Source organism: Oncorhynchus mykiss, chromosome 18 (assembly GCF_057628025.1).
Source record: "Oncorhynchus mykiss isolate SJ-2025 chromosome 18, ASM5762802v1, whole genome shotgun sequence".
Classification (NCBI taxonomy): Eukaryota; Metazoa; Chordata; class Actinopteri; order Salmoniformes; family Salmonidae; genus Oncorhynchus; species Oncorhynchus mykiss.
The window spans coordinates 4,385,539-4,406,856 of NC_143039.1; the positions used below are offsets into that span (position 1 = coordinate 4,385,539).

The 21,318-nt window shown below is 52.1% G+C and overlaps 1 protein-coding gene across 3 annotated transcripts in view; it reads right to left on the bottom strand.

The window, feature by feature from the left end:
- LOC110512950 (serine/threonine-protein kinase 24) overlaps nt 1-21,318 on the bottom strand; it is a 46,937-nt gene that overhangs the window by 23,279 nt on the left and 2,340 nt on the right. For 2 of the 3 annotated variants that reach the window (XM_090206687.1, XM_090206689.1), the window contains exons 3-5: nt 15,602-15,832; nt 13,716-13,772; nt 11,400-11,508 (exon numbers count right to left, since the gene is read on the bottom strand). In XM_090206687.1, coding sequence (XP_090062813.1) covers nt 11,400-11,508; nt 13,716-13,772; nt 15,602-15,832 — 397 coding nt within the window. Of the gene's footprint in view, nt 1-11,399; nt 11,509-13,715; nt 13,900-15,601; nt 15,833-21,318 lie in introns of all 3 variants that reach the window. The other variant, XM_090206688.1, reaches the window with a different exon arrangement.

A 21,318-nucleotide genomic window follows, 5' to 3' on the forward strand; every position in this document is an offset into this window, starting at 1 on the left:
TCAAACCCAGAATGGAACTAGGGGTAGGCCCGACCAAGACTCAAACCCAGAATGGAACTAGGGGTAGGCCCGACCAAGACTCAAACCCAGAATGGAAACAAGGGGTAGGCCCGACCAGGACTCAAACCCAGAATGGAACCAAGGGGAAGGCCCAACCAGGACTCAAACCCAGAATAGAACTAGGGAGTAGGCCCGACCAGGACTCAAACCCAGAATGGAACCAGGGAGTAGGCCCGACCAGGACTCAAACCAAGAATGGAACTAGGGGGATGGCCCGACCAGGACTCAAACCCAGAATGGAACCAAGGGGTAGGCCCGACCAGGACTCAACCCCAGAATGGAACTAGGGGGTAGGCCCGACCAGGACTCAAACCCAGAATGGAACTAGGGGCTAGGCCCGACCAGGACTCAAACACAGAATGGAACTAGGGGGAAGGCCCGACCAGGACTCAAACCCAGAATGGAACTAGGGGGTAGGCCCGACCAGGACTCAAACCCAGAATGGAACTAGGGGCTAGGCCCGACCAGGACTCAAACCCAGAATGGAACTAGGGGCTAGGCCGGACCAGGACTCAAACCCAGAATGGAACTAGGGGGAAGGCCCGACCAGGACTCAAACCCAGAATGGAACTAGGGGGTAGGACCGACCAGGACTCAAACCCAGAATGGAACCAGGGGGAAGGCCCGACCAGGACTCAAACCCAGAATGGAACTAGGGGGAAGGCCCGACCAGGACTCAAACCCAGAATGGAACTAGGGGGTAGGCCCGACCAGGACTCAAACCCAGAATGGAACTAGGGCTAGGCCCGACCAGGACTCAAACCCAGAATGGAACTAGGGGCTAGGCCCGACCAGGACTCAAACCCAGAATGGAACTAGGGGAAAGGCCCGACCAGGACTCAAACCCAGAACGGAACCAAAGGGTAGGCCCGACCAGGACTCAAACCCAGAATGGAACTAGGGGGAATGCCCGACCAGAACTCAAACCCAGAATGGAACTAGAGGGAATGCCCGACCAGGACTCAAACCCAGAATGGAACCAGGGGCTAGGCCCGACCAGGACTCAAACCCAGAATGGAACCAGGGAGTAGGCCCGACCAGGACTCAAACCCAGAATGGAACCAGGGAGTAGGCCCGACCAGGACTCAAACCCAGAATGGAACCAGGGAGTAGGCCCGACCAGGACTCAAACCCAGAATGGAACTAGGGGGATGGCCCGACCAGGACTCAAACCCAGAATGGAACCAAGGGGTAGGCCCGACCAGGACTCAACCCCAGAATGGAACTAGGGGGTAGCCCCGACCAGGACTCAAACCCAGAATGGAACTAGGGGCTAGGCCCGACCAGGACTCAAACCCAGAATGGAACTAGGGGCTAGGCCCGACCAGGACTCAAACCCAGAATGGAACTAGGGGGAAGGCCCGACCAGGACTAAAACCCAGAATGGAACTAGGGGGAAGGCCCGACCAGGACTCAAACCCAGAATGGAACTAAGGGGTAGGCCCGACCAGGACTCAAACCCAGAATGGAACTAGGGGGAATGCCCGACCAGAACTCAAACCCAGAATGGAACTAGGGGGAATGCCCGACCAGGACTCAAACCCAGAAAGGAACCAGGGGCTAGGCACGACCAGGACTCAAACCCAGAATGGAACAAAGGGGTAGGCCGGACCAGGACTCAAACCCAGAATGGAACCAGGGAGTAGGCCCGACCAGGACTCAAACCCAGAATGGAACTAGGGGTAGGCCCGACCAAGACTCAAACCCAGAATGGAACTAGGGGTAGGCCCGACCAAGACTCAAACCCAGAATGGAAACAAGGGGTAGGCCCGACCAGGACTCAAACCCAGAATGGAACCAAGGGGAAGGCCCGACCAGGACTCAAACCCAGAATGGAACTAGGGGGTAGGCCCGACCAGGACTCAAACCCAGAATGGAACTAGGGGCTAGGCCCGACCAGGACTCAAACCCAGAATGGAACTAGGGGCTAGGCCGGACCAGGACTCAAACCCAGAATGGAACTAGGGGGAAGGCCCGACCAGGACTCAAACCCAGAATGGAACTAGGGGGTAGGACCGACCAGGACTCAAACCCAGAATGGAACCAGGGGGAAGGCCCGACCAGGACTCAAACCCAGAATGGAACTAGGGGGAAGGCCCGACCAGGACTCAAACCCAGAATGGAACCAGGGGGAAGGCCCGACCAGGACTCAAACCCAGAATGGAACTAGGGGGTAGGCCCCACCAGGACTCAAACCCAGAATGGAACCAGGGGGAAGGCCCGACCAGGACTCAAACCCAGAATGGAACCAAGGGGTAGGCCCGACCAGGACTCAAACCCAGAATGGAACCAGGGGGAAGGCCCGACCAGGACTCAAACCCAGAATGGAACCAAGGGGTAGGCCCGACCAGTACTCAAACCCAGAATGGAACCAAGGGGAAGGCCCGACCAGGACTCAAACCCAGAATGGAACTAGGGGGTAGGCCCGACCAGGACTCAAACCCAGAATGGAACTAGGGCTAGGCCCGACCAGGACTCAAACCCAGAATGGAACTAGGGGCTAGGCCCGACCAGGACTCAAACCCAGAATGGAACTAGGGGAAAGGCCCGACCAGGAATCAAACCCAGAATGGAACCAAAGGGTAGGCCCGACCAGGACTCAAACCCAGAATGGAACTAGGGGGAATGCCCGACCAGAACTCAAACCCAGAATGGAACTAGAGGGAATGCCCGACCAGGACTCAAACCCAGAATGGAACCAGGGGCTAGGCCCGACCAGGACTCAAACCCAGAATGGAACCAGGGAGTAGGCCCGACCAGGACTCAAACCCAGAATGGAACCAGGGAGTAGGCCCGACCAGGACTCAAACCCAGAATGGAACCAGGGAGTAGGCCCGACCAGGACTCAAACCCAGAATGGAACTAGGGGGATGGCCCGACCAGGACTCAAACCCAGAATGGAACCAAGGGGTAGGCCCGACCAGGACTCAACCCCAGAATGGAACTAGGGGGTAGCCCCGACCAGGACTCAAACCCAGAATGGAACTAGGGGCTAGGCCCGACCAGGACTCAAACCCAGAATGGAACTAGGGGCTAGGCCCGACCAGGACTCAAACCCAGAATGGAACTAGGGGGAAGGCCCGACCAGGACTAAAACCCAGAATGGAACTAGGGGGAAGGCCCGACCAGGACTCAAACCCAGAATGGAACTAAGGGGTAGGCCCGACCAGGACTCAAACCCAGAATGGAACTAGGGGGAATGCCCGACCAGAACTCAAACCCAGAATGGAACTAGGGGGAATGCCCGACCAGGACTCAAACCCAGAAAGGAACCAGGGGCTAGGCACGACCAGGACTCAAACCCAGAATGGAACAAAGGGGTAGGCCGGACCAGGACTCAAACCCAGAATGGAACCAGGGAGTAGGCCCGACCAGGACTCAAACCCAGAATGGAACTAGGGGTAGGCCCGACCAAGACTCAAACCCAGAATGGAACTAGGGGTAGGCCCGACCAAGACTCAAACCCAGAATGGAAACAAGGGGTAGGCCCGACCAGGACTCAAACCCAGAATGGAACCAAGGGGAAGGCCCAACCAGGACTCAAACCCAGAATAGAACTAGGGAGTAGGCCCGACCAGGACTCAAACCCAGAATGGAACCAGGGAGTAGGCCCGACCAGGACTCAAACCAAGAATGGAACTAGGGGGATGGCCCGACCAGGACTCAAACCCAGAATGGAACCAAGGGGTAGGCCCGACCAGGACTCAACCCCAGAATGGAACTAGGGGGTAGGCCCGACCAGGACTCAAACCCAGAATGGAACTAGGGGCTAGGCCCGACCAGGACTCAAACACAGAATGGAACTAGGGGGAAGGCCCGACCAGGACTCAAACCCAGAATGGAACTAGGGGGTAGGCCCGACCAGGACTCAAACCCAGAATGGAACTAGGGGCTAGGCCCGACCAGGACTCAAACCCAGAATGGAACTAGGGGCTAGGCCCGACCAGGACTCAAACCCAGAATGGAACTAGGGGGAAGGCCCGACCAGGACTCAAACCCAGAATGGAACTAGGGGGTAGGACCGACCAGGACTCAAACCCAGAATGGAACCAGGGGGAAGGCCCGACCAGGACTCAAACCCAGAATGGAACTAGGGGGAAGGCCCGACCAGGACTCAAACCCAGAATGGAACCAGGGGGAAGGCCCGACCAGGACTCAAACCCAGAATGGAACTAGGGGGTAGGCCCCACCAGGACTCAAACCCAGAATGGAACCAGGGGGAAGGCCCGACCAGGACTCAAACCCAGAATGGAACCAAGGGGTAGGCCCGACCAGGACTCAACCCCAGAATGGAACTAGGGGGTAGGCCCGACCAGGACTCAAACCCAGAATGGAACTAGGGGCTAGGCCCGACCAGGACTCAAACCCAGAATGGAACTAGGGGGAAGGCCCGACCAGGACTCAAACCCAGAATGGAACTAGGGGGAAGGCCCGACCAGGACTAAAACCCAGAATGGAACTAGGGGCTAGGCCCGACCAGGACTCAAACCCAGAATGGAACTAGGGGCTAGGCCCGACCAGGACTCAAACCCAGAATGGAACTAGGGGGAAGGCCCGACCAGGACTCAAACCCAGAATGGAACTAGGGGGAAGGCCCGACCAGGACTCAAACACAGAATGGAACTAGGGAGTAGGACCAACCAGGACTCAAACCCAGAATGGAACTAGGGGGAAGGCCCGACCAGGACTCAAACCCAGAATGGAACTAGGGGGAAGGCCCGACCAGGACTAAAACCCAGAATGGAACTAGGGGCTAGGCCCGACCAGGACTCAAACCCAGAATGGAACTAGGGGCTAGGCCCGACCAGGACTCAAACCCAGAATGGAACTAGGGGGAAGGCCCGACCAGGACTCAAACCCAGAATGGAACTAGGGGGAAGGCCCGACCAGGACTCAAACACAGAATGGAACTAGGGAGTAGGACCAACCAGGACTCAAACCCAGAATGGAACTAGGGGGAAGGCCCGACCAGGACTCAAACCCAGAATGGAACCAAGGGGAAGGCCCGACCAGGACTCAAACCCAGAATGGAACTAGGGGGATGGCCAGACCAGGACTCAAACCCAGAATGGAACTAGGGGCTAGGCCCGACCAGGACTCAAACCCAGAATGGAACTAGGGGCTAGGCCCGACCAGGACTCAAACCCAGAATGGAACTAGGGGGAAGGCCCGACCAGGACTCAAACCCAGAATGGAACTAGGGGGAAGGCCCGACCAGGACTCAAACCCAGAATGGAACCAGGGGGAAGGCCCGACCAGGACTCAAACCCAGAATGGAACCAAGGGGTAGGCCCGACCAGTACTCAAACCCAGAATGGAACCAAGGGGAAGGCCCGACCAGGACTCAAACCCAGAATGGAACCAAGGGGAAGGCCCGACCAGGACTCAAACCCAGAATGGAACTAGGGGCTAGGCCCGACCAGGACTCAAACCGAGAATGGAACTAGGGGCTAGGCCCGACCAGGACTCAAACCCAGAATGGAACTAGGGGCTAGGCCCGACCAGGACTCAAACCCAGAATGGAACTAGGGGGAAGGCCCGACCAGGACTCAAACCCAGAATGGAACTAGGGGCTAGGCCCGACCAGGACTCAAACCCAGAATGGAACTAGGGGCTAGGCCCGACCAGGACTCAAACCCAGAATGGAACTAGGGGGATGGCCCGACCAGGACTCAAACCCAGAATGGAACTAGGGGGATAGCCCGACCAGGACTCAAACCCAGAATGGAACCAAGGGGTAGGCCCGACCAGGACTCAACCCCAGAATGGAACTAGGGGGTAGGCCCGACCAGGACTCAAACCCAGAATGGAACTAGGGGCTAGGCCCGACCAGGACTCAAACACAGAAAGGAACTAGGGGGAAGGCCCGACCAGGACTCAAACCCAGAATGGAACTAGGGGGTAGGCCCGACCAGGACTCAAACCCAGAATGGAACTAGGGGCTAGGCCCGACCAGGACTCAAACCCAGAATGGAACTAGGGGCTAGGCCCGACCAGGACTCAAACCCAGAATGGAACTAGGGGGAAGGCCCGACCAGGACTCAAACCCAGAATGGAACTAGGGGGAAGGCCCGACCAGGACTCAAACCCAGAATGGAACTAGGGGGTAGGACCGACCAGGACTCAAACCCAGAATGGAACCAGGGGGAAGGCCCGACCAGGACTCAAACCCAGAATGGAACTAGGGGGAAGGCCCGACCAGGACTCAAACCCAGAATGGAACCAGGGGGAAGGCCCGACCAGGACTCAAACACAGAATGGAACTAGGGGGTAGGCCCCACCAGGACTCAAACCCAGAATGGAACCAGGGGGAAGGCCCGACCAGGACTCAAACCCAGAATGGAACCAAGGGGTAGGCCCGACCAGGACTCAAACCAGGAATGGAACCAAGGGGAAGGCCCGACCAGGACTCAAACCCAGAATGGAACTAGGGGGATGGCCCGACCAGGACTCAAACCCAGAATGGAACTAGGGGCTAGGCCCGACCAGGACTCAAACCCAGAATGGAACTAGGGGCTAGGCCCGACCAGGACTCAAACCCAGAATGGAACTAGGGGGAAGGCCCGACCAGGACTCAAACCCAGAATGGAACTAGGGGGAAGGCCCGACCAGGACTCAAACCCAGAATGGAACCAGGGGGAAGGCCCGACCAGGACTCAAACCCAGAATGGAACCAAGGGGTAGGCCCGACCAGTACTCAAACCCAGAATGGAACCAAGGGGAAGGCCCGACCAGGACTCAAACCCAGAATGGAACTAGGGGCTAGGCCCGACCAGGACTCAAACCCAGAATGGAACTAGGGGGAAGGCCCGACCAGGACTAAAACCCAGAATGGAACTAGGGGGAAGGCCCGACCAGGACTCAAACCCAGAATGGAACTAAGGGGTAGGCCCGACCAGGACTCAAACCCAGAATGGAACTAGGGGGAATGCCCGACCAGAACTCAAACCCAGAATGGAACTAGGGGGAATGCCCGACCAGGACTCAAACCCAGAAAGGAACCAGGGGCTAGGCACGACCAGGACTCAAACCCAGAATGGAACAAAGGGGTAGGCCGGACCAGGACTCAAACCCAGAATGGAACCAGGGAGTAGGCCCGACCAGGACTCAAACCCAGAATGGAACTAGGGGTAGGCCCGACCAAGACTCAAACCCAGAATGGAACTAGGGGTAGGCCCGACCAAGACTCAAACCCAGAATGGAAACAAGGGGTAGGCCCGACCAGGACTCAAACCCATAATGGAACCAAGGGGAAGGCCCAACCAGGACTCAAACCCAGAATGGAACTAGGGAGTAGGCCAGACCAGGACTCAAACCCAGAATGGAACCAAGGGGAAGGCCCAACCAGGACTCAAACCCAGAATGGAACTAGGGAGTAGGCCCGACCAGGACTCAAACCCAGAATGGAACCAGGGAGTAGACCCGACCAGGACTCAAACCAAGAATGGAACTAGGGGGATGGCCCGACCAGGACTCAAACCCAGAATGGAACCAAGGGGTAGGCCCGACCAGGACTCAACCCCAGAATGGAACTAGGGGGTAGGCCCGACCAGGACTCAAACCCAGAATGGAACTAGGGGCTAGGCCCGACCAGGACTCAAACACAGAATGGAACTAGGGGGAAGGCCCGACCAGGACTCAAACCCAGAATGGAACTAGGGGGTAGGCCCGACCAGGACTCAAACCCAGAATGGAACTAGGGGCTAGGCCCGACCAGGACTCAAACCCAGAATGGAACTAGGGGCTAGGCCCGACCAGGACTCAAACCCAGAATGGAACTAGGGGGAAGGCCCGACCAGGACTCAAACCCAGAATGGAACTAGGGGGTAGGACCGACCAGGACTCAAACCCAGAATGGAACCAGGGGGAAGGCCCGACCAGGACTCAAACCCAGAATGGAACTAGGGGGAAGGCCCGACCAGGACTCAAACCCAGAATGGAACCAGGGGGAAGGCCCGACCAGGACTCAAACCCAGAATGGAACTAGGGGGTAGGCCCCACCAGGACTCAAACCCAGAATGGAACCAGGGGCTAGGCCCGACCAGGACTCAAACCCAGAATGGAACCAGGGGGAAGGCCCGACCAGGACTCAAACCCAGAATGGAACTAGGGGCTAGGCCCGACCAGGACTCAAACCCAGAATGGAAACAAGGGGTAGGCCCGACCAGGACTCAAACCCATAATGGAACCAAGGGGAAGGCCCAACCAGGACTCAAACCCAGAATGGAACTAGGGAGTAGGCCAGACCAGGACTCAAACCCAGAATGGAACCAAGGGGAAGGCCCAACCAGGACTCAAACCCAGAATGGAACTAGGGAGTAGGCCCGACCAGGACTCAAACCCAGAATGGAACCAGGGAGTAGACCCGACCAGGACTCAAACCAAGAATGGAACTAGGGGGATGGCCCGACCAGGACTCAAACCCAGAATGGAACCAAGGGGTAGGCCCGACCAGGACTCAACCCCAGAATGGAACTAGGGGGTAGGCCCGACCAGGACTCAAACCCAGAATGGAACTAGGGGCTAGGCCCGACCAGGACTCAAACACAGAATGGAACTAGGGGGAAGGCCCGACCAGGACTCAAACCCAGAATGGAACTAGGGGGTAGGCCCGACCAGGACTCAAACCCAGAATGGAACTAGGGGCTAGGCCCGACCAGGACTCAAACCCAGAATGGAACTAGGGGCTAGGCCCGACCAGGACTCAAACCCAGAATGGAACTAGGGGGAAGGCCCGACCAGGACTCAAACCCAGAATGGAACTAGGGGGTAGGACCGACCAGGACTCAAACCCAGAATGGAACCAGGGGGAAGGCCCGACCAGGACTCAAACCCAGAATGGAACTAGGGGGAAGGCCCGACCAGGACTCAAACCCAGAATGGAACCAGGGGGAAGGCCCGACCAGGACTCAAACCCAGAATGGAACTAGGGGGTAGGCCCCACCAGGACTCAAACCCAGAATGGAACCAGGGGCTAGGCCCGACCAGGACTCAAACCCAGAATGGAACCAGGGGGAAGGCCCGACCAGGACTCAAACCCAGAATGGAACTAGGGGCTAGGCCCGACCAGGACTCAAACCCAGAATGGAACCAGGGAGTAGGCCCGACCAGGACTCAAAACAAGAATGGAACTAGGGGGATGGCCCGACCAGGACTCAAACCCAGAATGGAACTAGGGGGATGGCCCGACCAGGACTCAAACCCAGAATGGAACCAAGGGGTAGGCCCGACCAGGACTCAACCCCAGAATGGAACTAGGGGGTAGGCCCGACCAGGACTCAAACCCAGAATGGAACTAGGGGCTAGGCCCGATCAGGACTCAAACCCAGAATGGAACTAGGGGGAAGGCCCGACCAGGACTCAAACCCAGAATGGAACTAGGGGGTAGGCCCGACCAGGACTCAAACCCAGAATGGAACTAGGGGCTAGGCCCGACCAGGACTCAAACCCAGAATGGAACCAGGGGGAAGGCCCGACCAGGACTCAAACCCAGAATGGAACTAGGGGGAAGGCCCGACCAGGACTCAAACCCAGAATGGAACTAGGGGGAAGGCCCGACCAGGACTCAAACCCAGAATGGAACCAGGGGGAAGGCCCGACCAGGACTCAAACCCAGAATGGAACTAGGGGGTAGGCCCCACCAGGACTCAAACCCAGAATGGAACCAAGGGGAAGGCCCGACCAGGACTCAAACCCAGAATGGAACCAAGGGGTAGGCCCGACCAGGACTCAAACCCAGAATGGAACCAAGGGGTAGGCCCGACCAGGACTCAAACCCAGGTCCAGAGACTGTCAACCCAACACCTTAAACGTTACACCAAGAGAGACAAACCCCTTGAGGAGGAGGTCACTAGTTGTGGGTTAATGTCACTCATTCTAATCTGGACAACTCACTGTTCACGTCATAGAAAATGCCCCCTACATTAACACTGTCAGTACTGTTGATGTCCCCGTACCTTCTACATTAACCCTGTCAGTACTGTTGATGTCCCTGTACCTTCTACATTAACCCTGTCAGTACTGTTGATGTCTATGTACCTTCTACATTAACCCTGTCAGTACTGTTGATGTCTATGTACCTTCTACATTAACCCGGTCAGTACTGTTGATGTCCCTGTACGTTCTACATTAACCATGTCAGTACTGTTGATGTCCCTGTACCTTCTACATTAACCCTGTCAGTACTGTTGATGTCTATGTACCTTCTACATTAACCCTGTCAGTACTGTTGATGTCTATGTACCTTCTACATTAACCCTGTCAGTACTGTTGATGTCCCTGTACCTTCTACATTAACCCTGTCAGTACTGTTGATGTCCCTGTACCTTCTACATTAACCCTGTCAGTACTGTTGATGTCTATGTACCTTCTACATTAACCCTGTCAGTACTGTTGATGTCCCTGTACCTTCTACATTAACCCTGTCAGTACTGTTGATGTCCCTGTACCTTCTACATTAACCCTGTCAGTACTGTTGGTATCTATGTACCTTCTACATTAACCCGGTCAGTACTGTTGATGTCTATGTACCTTCTACATTAACCCGGTCAGTACTGTTGATATCTATGTACCTACTAGTATCCCTGTTAGTCCCTACTAGTATCCCTGTTAGCCCCTAATAGTATCCCTGTTAGCCCCTACTAGTATCCCTGTTAGCCCCTACTAGTAGCCCCTACTAGTATCCCTGTTAGCCCCTACTAGTATCCCTGTTAGCCCCTACTAGTATCCCTGTTAGTTAGGTTAGTCCCTACTAGTATCCCTGTTAGTTAGGTTAGCCCCTACTGGTATTATAATAAAGAACCTTTTTTTTGCCTATACCTGCTGTTCGTGTCCCCTCATTGCCACAGGTTATGAGCCGGCCTGTGACATAGGTTAGCCCCTACTAGTATCCATGCTAGCTAGGTTAGCCCCTACTAGTATCCATGCTTGCTAGGTTAGCCCCTACTAGTATCCATGCTAGCTAGGTTAGCCCCTACTAGTATCCATGCTTGCTAGGTTAGCCCCTACTGGTATCCATGCTAGCTAGGTTAGCCCCTACTAGTATCCATGCTAGCTAGGTTAGCCCCTACTGGTATCCATGCTAGCTAGGTTAGCCCCTACTGGTATCCATGCTAGCTAGGTTAGCCCCTACTGGTATCCATGCTAGCTAGGTTAGCCCCTACTGGTATCCATGCTAGCTAGGTTAGCCCCTACTAGTATCCATGCTAGCTAGGTTAGCCCCTACTGGTATCCATGCTAGCTAGGTTAGCCCCTACTGGTATCCATGCTAACTAGGTTAGCCCCTACTGGTATCCATGCTAGCTAGGTTAGCCCCTACTGGTATCCATGCTAGCTAGTACCTTTGATATCTCTGTGTATCTTCTTCTCTGAGTGGAGGTATTCCAGACCCTTCAGAATCTCTCTGAGGATGGTGGCGATCTGAGTCTCATCCAGCAACCCCGGCTCCAACTGGAAAAACCACACAACCGCCTCTGTTAGCTAGGACAACTCACACAACCGTGCCAGTTAGCTAGCACAACTCACACAACCGCCCCTGTTAGCTAGCACAACTCACTGTTAGCTAGCACAACTCACACAACCTCCCCTGTTAGCTAGCACAACTTACACAACCACCCCTGTTAGCTAGCACAACTCACACAACCACCCCTGTTAGCTAGCACAACTCACACAACCTCCCCTGTTAGCTAGCACAACTTACACAATCACCCGTTAGCTAGCACAACTTACACAACCTCCCCTGTTAGCTAGCACAACTTACACAACTCACACAACCTCCCCTGTTAGCTAGCACAACTCACACAACCTCCCCTGTTAGCTAGCACAACCTCCCCTGTTAGCTAGCACAACTCACACAACCTCCCCTGTTAGCTAGCACAACTCACACAACCTCCCCTGTTAGCTAGCACAACTTACACAATCACCCCTGTTAGCTAGGACAACTTACACAATCACCCCTGTTAGCTAGGACAACTCACACAACCTCCCCTGTTAGCTAGGACAACTCACACAACCTCCCCTGTTAGCTAGCACAACCTCCCCTGTTAGCTCGCAAAACTCACACATCTCACACAACCTCCCCTGTTAGCTAGCACAACTCACACAATCACCCCTGTTAGCTAGGACAACTCACACAACCTCCCCTGTTAGCTAGGACAACTCACACAACCGTGCCAGTTAGCTAGCACAACTCACACAACCGCCCCTGTTAGCTAGCACAACTCACTGTTAGCTAGCACAACTCACACAACCTCCCCTGTTAGCTAGCACAACTTACACAACCACCCCTGTTAGCTAGCACAACTCACACAACCTCCCCTGTTAGCTCGCACAACTCACACAACCTCCCCTGTTAGCTAGCACAACTTACACAATCACCCCTGTTAGCTAGGACAACTCACACAACCTCCCCTGTTAGTTAGGACAACTCACACAATCACCCCTGTTAGCTAGGACAACTCACACAACCTCCCCTGTTAGCTAGGACAACTCACACAACCTCCCCTGTTAGCTAGCACAACTCACACAACCGCCCCTGTTAGCTAGGACAACTCACACAACCTCCCCTGTTAGCTAGCACAACTCACACAATCACCCCTGTTTGCTAGCACAACTTACACAACCTCCCCTGTTAGCTAGCACAACTTACACAACCTCCCGTTAGCTAGCACAACTCACACAATCACCCCTGTTAGCTAGCACAACTTACACAACCTCCCCTGTTAGCTAGCACAACTTACACAACCTCCCGTTAGCTAGCACAACTCACACAATCACCCCTGTTAGCTAGCACAACTTACACAATCACCCGTTAGCTAGCACAACTTACACAACCTCCCCTGTTAGCTAGCACAACTTACACAACTCACACAACCTCCCCTGTTAGCTAGCACAACTCACACAACCTCCCCTGTTAGCTAGCACAACCTCCCCTGTTAGCTAGCACAACTCACACAACCTCCCCTGTTAGCTAGCACAACTCACACAACCTCCCCTGTTAGCTAGCACAACTTACACAATCACCCCTGTTAGCTAGGACAACTTACACAATCACCCCTGTTAGCTAGGACAACTCACACAACCTCCCCTGTTAGCTAGGACAACTCACACAACCTCCCCTGTTAGCTAGCACAACCTCCCCTGTTAGCTCGCACAACTCACACATCTCACACAACCTCCCCTGTTAGCTAGCACAACTCACACAATCACCCCTGTTAGCTAGGACAACTCACACAACCTCCCCTGTTAGCTAGGACAACTCACACAACCTCCCCTGTTAGCTAGCACAACTCACACAACCGCCCCTGTTAGCTAGGACAACTCACACAACCTCCCCTGTTAGCTAGCACAACTCACACAATCACCCCTGTTTGCTAGCACAACTTACACAACCTCCCCTGTTAGCTAGCACAACTTACACAATCTCCCGTTAGCTAGCACAACTCACACAATCACCCCTGTTTGCTAGCACAACTTACACAACCTCCCCTGTTAGCTAGCACAACTTACACAATCTCCCGTTAGCTAGCACAACTCACACAATCACCCCTGTTTGCTAGGACAACTTACACAACCGCCCCTGTTTGCTAGCAAAACTCACACAACCGTTAGCTAACACAACGTCCACATATCGTCTGACTACTGGTAACATCACTCACCAGATCTAATGCCGAGCCTCCCCCTAGATACTCCATAATGATCCACAGCTTGGCCTCCTGAAGCAGACAAGAGAAGCCAGTTACAGAGGCCCTGTTAGGACAGGGGCTGGTTCCTCCAAATCTGTAGCAATAAGTGCTGATGCCCTGAGAAGCTCTGTCTGGTGGGAGTCAGGAGTCTTTTATCCTGGTTTCATTTGGGATTAAATAGAGAGAAGTGGGAAGTGAGATTAAAATGATGTTAAATCCCTTCCTACTAACATGACGATGGTCCTAAATATCAGCCTGTGGGCCAGATGTCTGCAGGGGAGTAGCACTTTCCCTTCGGTTCTTCTATCTAGTGGCTCTAACTGTTAAGTATCTAGGCCAGAAAAGAGGACACGTCGCTGAAGTACAGTATGTTTAGAGAACAACCTGGAAAAGCCTTCAACAGGGGGGTTTATGGGACAGCAGGGGGGTTTATGGGACACCAGGGGGGTTTATGGGACAGCAGGGGGTTTATGGGACAACAGGGGGGTTTATGAGACAGTGGTTCAGTGGGACAGCAGGGGGGTTTATGGGACAGTGGTTCAGTGGGACAACAGGGGGGTTTATGAGACAGTGGTTCAGTGGGACAGCAGGGGGGTTTATGAGACAGTGGTTCAGTGGGACAACAGGGGGGTTTATGGGACAGTGGTTCAGTGGGACAACAGGGGTGTTTATGGGACAGTAGTTCAGTGGGACAACAGGGGGGTTTATGGGACACCAGGGGGGTTTATGGGACAACAGGGGGGTTTATGGGACACCAGGGGGGTTTATGGGACAGTGGTTCAGTGGGACAGCAGGCGGGTTTATGGGACAGTGGTTCAGTGGGACAACAGGGGGGTTTATGGGACAGTGGTATAGAGGTACAGTGGGACAACAGGGGGGTTTATGGGACAGTGGTTCAGTGGGACAACAGGGGGGTTTATGGGACAGTGGTTCAGTGGGACAACAGGGGTGTTTATGGGACAGTAGTTCAGTGGGACAACAGGGGGGTTTATGGGACAGTGGTTCAGTGGGACAACAGGGGGATTATGGGACAGTGGTATAGAGGTACAGTGGGACAACAGGGGAGTTTATGGGACAGTGGTTCAGTGGGACAACAGGGGGGTTTATGGGACAGTGGTTCAGTGGGACAACAGGGGGGTTTATGGGACAGTGGTACAGTGGGACAACAGGGGGGTTTATGGGACAGTGGTTCAGTGGGACAACAGGGGGGTTTATGGGACAGTTTGTTCAGTGGGACAACAGGGGGGTTTATGGGACAGTGGTTCAGTGGGACAACAGGAGGGTTTATGAGACAGTGGTATAGAGGTACAGTGGGACAACAGGGGGGTTTATGGGACAGTGGTACAGTGGGACAACAGGGGGGTTTATGGGACAGTGGTTCAGTGGGACAACAGGGGGGTTTATGGGACAGTGGTATAGAGGTACAGTGGGACAACAGGGGGGTTTATGGGACAGTGGTTCAGTGGGACAACAGGGGGGTTTATGGGACAGTGGTTCAGTGGGACAACAGGGGGGTTTATGGGACAGTGGTTCAGTGGGACAACAGGGGGATTATGGGACAGTGGTTCAGTGGGACAACAGGGGGGTTTATGTGACAGTGGTATAGAGGTACAGTGGGACAACAGGGAGGTTTATGGGACAGTGGTATAGAGGTACAGTGGGACAACAGAGGGGTTTATGGGACAGTGGTACAGCAGGGGGGTTTATGAGACAGTGGTTCAGTGGGACAACAGGGGGGTTTATGGGACAGTGGTGCTCACTTTGAGATAGGAGACATAGTACTTGGCGATGAAGGGGTTGTCACACTGACCTCTCCTGCTCCATAACCTTTAACCCTGACCCCTAACCCTATGACCTACCTTCAGGTATGATCCATAGTACTTGGTGATGAAGGGGCTGTCACACTGACTCAACACAGTGATCTCCTGCTGAATATCCTCCATCTCATCCTCAGCCTCCTCCAGGTCAATGATCTTAATGGCCACCACCTTCTGAGTCCTGTTGTCTATTCCTTTAAACACCTCACCAAACGAGCCTTTACCGATCCTCTCCAACTTAGTGAACAGCTCCTCTGGGTCTGCCTTCAGATTCTACAGGAGGAGAAAGGAGAGAGGGAGGGGGGAGGGGGAGGAGAGATGGAGGTAGGGGGGGAGGAGGGAGAGAGGGAGGGGGAGGAGGGAGAGAGGGAGGAGAAGGGAGGGAGAGAGGGAGGGGGGAGGAGGGAGAGAGGGAGGAGAAGGGAGGGAGAGAGGGAGGGGGAGGAGAGAGGGAGGGGGAGGAGGGAGAGAGGGGGGAGAAGGGAGGGACAGAGGGAGAAGGGAGGGAGAGAGGGAGGGGGAAGAAGGGAGGGACAGAGGGAGAAGGGAGGGAGAGAGGGAGGGGGAGGAGAGAGGGAGGAGAAGGGAGGGAGAGGGAGGAGAAGGGAGGGAGAGGGGAGGGGGAGGAGAGAGCAGCAGTGTTTAGAAGTTGATTACATGACATGTGATAAGAGTTAAACAATATCAGGCAGCATTATTTTGTGAACAACATGTTGCAACACTGCAGCAATGATGAAGCCAAGAAGTCCTCTTTATAGCGAACAGAATATTGAATTAAGGAGTCCTCTTTATAGCGAACAGAATATTGAATTAAGGAGTCCTCTCTATAGCGTACAGAATATTGAATAAAGGAGTTTCCATGACACAACCTGGGACTAGGATGTCGCTCTGCTTTGACCCTAACCTTACAGTACTCTCCCCTGGCCCTGACCTCTGACCTTAACCCTAACCTGGGACTAGGATATCACTCTGCTGTGACCCTAACCCTACAGTACTCTCCCCTAACCCTACAGTACTCTCCTCTGGTCCTGACCACTGACCCTAACCCTACAGTACTCTCCCCTGGCCCTGTGACCCTAACCCTACAGTACTCTCCCCTGGTCCTGACCTGTGACCCTAACCCTACAGTACTCTCCCCTGGTCCTGACCTGTGACCCTAACCCTACAGTACTCTCCCCTGGTCCTGACCTCTGACCCTAACCCTACAGTACTCTCCCCTGGCCCTGACCCTACAGTACTCTCCCCTGGCCTTGACCTCTGACCCTACAGTACTCTCCCCTGGTCCTGACCTCTGACCCTACAGTACTCTCCCCTGGCCCTGACCTCTGACCCTACAGTACTCTCCCCTGGCCTTGACCCTAACCCTACAGTACTCTCCCCTGGTCCTGACCTCTGACCCTAACCCTACAGTACTCTCCCCTGGTCCTGACCTCTGACCCTAACCCTACAGTACTCTCCCCTGGTCCTGACCTGTGACCCTAACCCTACAGTACTCTCCCCTGGTCCTGACCTCTGACCCTAACCCTACAGTACTCTCCCCTGGCCCTGACCCTACAGTACTCTCCCCTGGTCCTGACCTCTGACCCTAACCCTACAGTACTCATCTTGGAAAGTATTCAGACCCCTTGACTTTCCCCCCACACCGTTGCATTACAGCCTCATTGTAAAATGGGTTAAATCATTTTTATCCCCTTCAATCTACACACAATACCCCATTATGACATCACAATATCCCATAATGACATCAAAATACTGCATAATGACATCACAATACCGCATAATGACATCACAATACTGCATAATGACATCTCAATACCCCATAATGACATCACAATACCCCATAATGACATCACAATACCCCATAATGACATCACAATACCCCATAATGACATCACAATACCCCATAATGACATCACAATACCCCATAATGACATCACAATACCCCATAAGGACATCACAATACCCCATAATGACATCACAATACCCCATAATGACATCACAATACCCCATAATGACATCACAATACCCCATAATGACATCACAATACCCCATAAGGACAAAGCAAAAACTGGTTTGTAGACATTTTTGAAATTGTATTACTTTTTTTTTTTTTTAACCCGTTAATATCACATTTACATAAGTATTCAGACCCTTTACGAAGTACTTTGTTGAAGCACCTTTGACAGCGATTACAGCCTCGAGTCTTCTTGGGTATGACGCTACAAGCTTGTCACCTGTATTTGGGGAGTTTCTCCCATTCTTCTCTGCAGATCCTCTCAAGCTCTGTCAGGTTGGATGGGGAGCGTCGCCGCACAGCTATTTTCAGGTCTTTCCAGAGATGTTCGATCGGGTTCAAGTCCGGGTTCTGGCTGGGCCACTCAAGGACATTCAGAGACTTGTCCCAAAGCCACTCCTGCATTGTCTTGTCTGTGTGCTTAGGGTAGTTGTCCTTCGCCCCAGGCGGTGGTCCTGAGTTTGCAGGTTTTCATCAAGGATCTCTCTGTACTTTGCTCCATTAATCTTTCTCTTGATCCTGACTAGTCTCCCAGTCCCTGCCACTGACAAACATCCCCACAGCATGATGCTGCCACCACCATGCTTCACCGTAGGGATGGTGCCAGGTTTCCTCCAGACGTGACACACTGCATTCAGGCCACAGAGTTCAATCTTGGTTTCATCAGATCAGAGAATCTTGTTTCTCATGGTCTGAGGGTCCTTTAGGTGCCTTTTGGCAAACTCCAAGCAGGCTGTCATGTGCCTTTTACTGAGGAGTGGCTTCCATCTGGCCACTCTACCAGAAAGGCCTGATTGGTGGAGTGCTGCAGAGATGATTGTCCTTCTGGAAGGCTCTCCCATCTCCACAGAGGAACTCTGGGGCCCTGTCAGAGTGATCATTGGGTTCTTGTTCTCCTCCCTGACCTGGCCCTTCTGGAAGGCTCTCCCATCTCCACAGAGGAACTCTGGGGCCCTGTCAGAGTGACCCTTGGGTTCTTGGTCACCTCCCTGACCAAGGCCCTTTTACCCCGATTGCTCAGTTTGGCCGGGCGGCCAGCTCTAGGAAGAGTCTTGGTGGTTCCAAACTTCTTCCATTTAAGAATGATGGAGACCACTGTGTTTTTGGGGACCTTCAATGCTCCAGACATTTTTTGGTACACTATCCCAGATTGGTGCCTCGACACAATCCTGTCTCGGAGCTCAACAGACAATTCCTTCAACCTAATGGCTTAGTTTTAGTTCTGACATGCTGTGGGACCTTATATAGACAAGTGTGTACTTTTCCAAATAATGTTCAATCAATTGAATTTAACACGAGTGGACTCCAATCTAGTTGTAGAAACATCTCAAGGATGATCGATGGAAACAGGATGCACCTGAGCTCAATTTACAGTCTCATAGCAAAAGGGTCTGAATACTTATGTAAATAAGGTATTTCTGTTTTTTATTTTCATAAATTAGCAAACATGTCTAAAAACCTGTTTTTGCTTTGTCATTATGGGGTATTGTGATGTCATTATGGGGTATTGTGATGTCATTATGGGGTATTGTGATGTCATTATGGGGTATGTAGATGGTGTGTAGATTGATGAGGAAAACAATGTAATTTAATCAATTTTAGAATAAGGCTGTAATGTAACAACATGTGGAAAAAGTCAAGGGGTCTGAATACTTTCCAAATGCTTTGTACATAGCAACATTATTTTGACTAGTTATTCACTGTGTATTTATTCCTTGTGTCCCCATTTCAATGATTTATTGTTGTAATCTAACTCTGCTTTGTTGGAAAAGGATCCGTAAGTGAGCATTTCCCCGTTAGTCTACACCTGTTGTTTACCAAGCAGGTGACAAATAACATTACATTTTTCAGTAATTCCATTTCCGATTTGGTAAGAGAATTACGAGTTTTAAATCACTTAATTCATTAGCAAAGTTGATATGAGTAAAAACACTAAGTAATGGGTGGGTCTACCTTTACTTGTTAATTTGTGAACTTTCATTATCTTTCCTTCTCACGAGGGAGAGAAATGAGAAAATATCTTAAAGACGGAGGTTTTTGGTAACGGAATTACAAGACAATGTTTCTTAACTTACATAAGGCAAATAATTTGATATTAGTTGGCAAGGGTCTTCAACAATTTTGTGTTTTGATGCATTTCTTATACATTTTACGACTTTCTGCTAGACGTTGTTCAAGACCCCTTTTTCATCTGACCAGAAATCAAAGCCTTTGCTTATTCCTCATTGTTATGATGGAAAACGGTTGGAAAATATATATATATAGAGCTTAATAAAAATATATATTTATAGACAAAGCTTTCATTTGACACCCAATTCGACACGCTCCTATGAACTTTACATTTTGGTGCTCATGGGTAATTTTTAGAAGGAAATGCCCTCAGCTGTTCCACCTCTCAGAAACCAACACACAACACTCAGCTAATGGAAAATACTGGTCTACTGTAGGCAAGATATGATGTACGCTAGATATATCACTCACATTGCGATTTACAAACATATGACTTGGCAACCAGCTGTATTCAAGTACAGATTTGAACAGGTCACATTTCAGGAATAGATGTCAGTCAGTGAGCTGTTTTTGGTTAAAATCTTCAGCCTAGCTTAGAGAGTCCTCTGTTTTCCATTGCTTTAGTCTTTAGCCTAGCTTAAAGAGTCCTCTGTTTTCCATTGCTTTAGTCTTTAGCCTAGCTTAGAGAGTCCTCTGTTTTCCAGTGCTTTAGTCTTTAGCCTAGCTCAGAGAATCCTGTTTTCCATTGCTTTAGTCTTTAGCCTAGTTTAGAGAGTCCTCTGTTTTCCAGTGCTTTAGTCTTTAGCCTAGCTCAGAGAATCCTCTGTTTTCCATTGCTTTAGTCTTTAGCCTAGCTCAGAGAATCCTCTGTTTTCCATTGCTTTAGTCTTTAGCCTAGCTTAGAGAATCCTGTTTTCCATTGCTTTAGTCTTTAGCCTAGCTCAGAGAATCCCCTGTTTTCCATTGCTTTAGCCTAGCTTAGAGAGTCCTCTGTTTTCCATTGCTTTAGTCTTTAGCCTAGCTCAGAGAATCCTCTGTTTTCCATTGCTTTAGTCTTTAGCCTAGTTTAGAGAGTCCTCTGTTTTCCAGTGCTTTAGTCTTTAGCCTAGCTCAGAGAATCCTCTGTTTTCCATTGCTTTAGTCTTTAGCCTAGCTCAGAGAATCCTCTGTTTTCCATTGCTTTAGTCTTTAGCCTAGCTTAGAGAATCCTGTTTTCCATTGCTTTAGTCTTTAGCCTAGCTCAGAGAATCCCCTGTTTTCCATTGCTTTAGCCTAGCTTAGAGAGTCCTCTGTTTTCCATTGCTTTAGTCTTTAGCCTAGCTCAGAGAATCCTCTGTTTTCCATTGCTTTAGTCTTTAGCCTAGCTCAGAGAATCCCCAGTTTTCCAGTGCTTTAGCCTAGCTCAGAGAATCCTGTTTTCCATTGCTTTAGTCTTTAGCCTAGCTCAGAGAATCCTGTTTTCCATTGCTTTAGCCTAGCTCAGAGAATCCTGTTTTCCATTGCTTTAGTCTTTAGCCTAGCTCAGAGAATCCTCTGTTTTCCATTGCTTTAGTCTTTAGCCTAGCTCAGAGAATCCTCTCTTTTCCATTGCTTTAGTCTTTAGCCTAGCTCAGAGAATTCTCTGTTTTCCATTGCTTTAGTCTTTAGCCTAGCTCAGAGAATCCTCTGTTTTCCATTGCTTTAGTCTTTAGCCTAGCTTAGAGAGTCCTCTGTTTTCCATTGCTTTAGTCTTTAG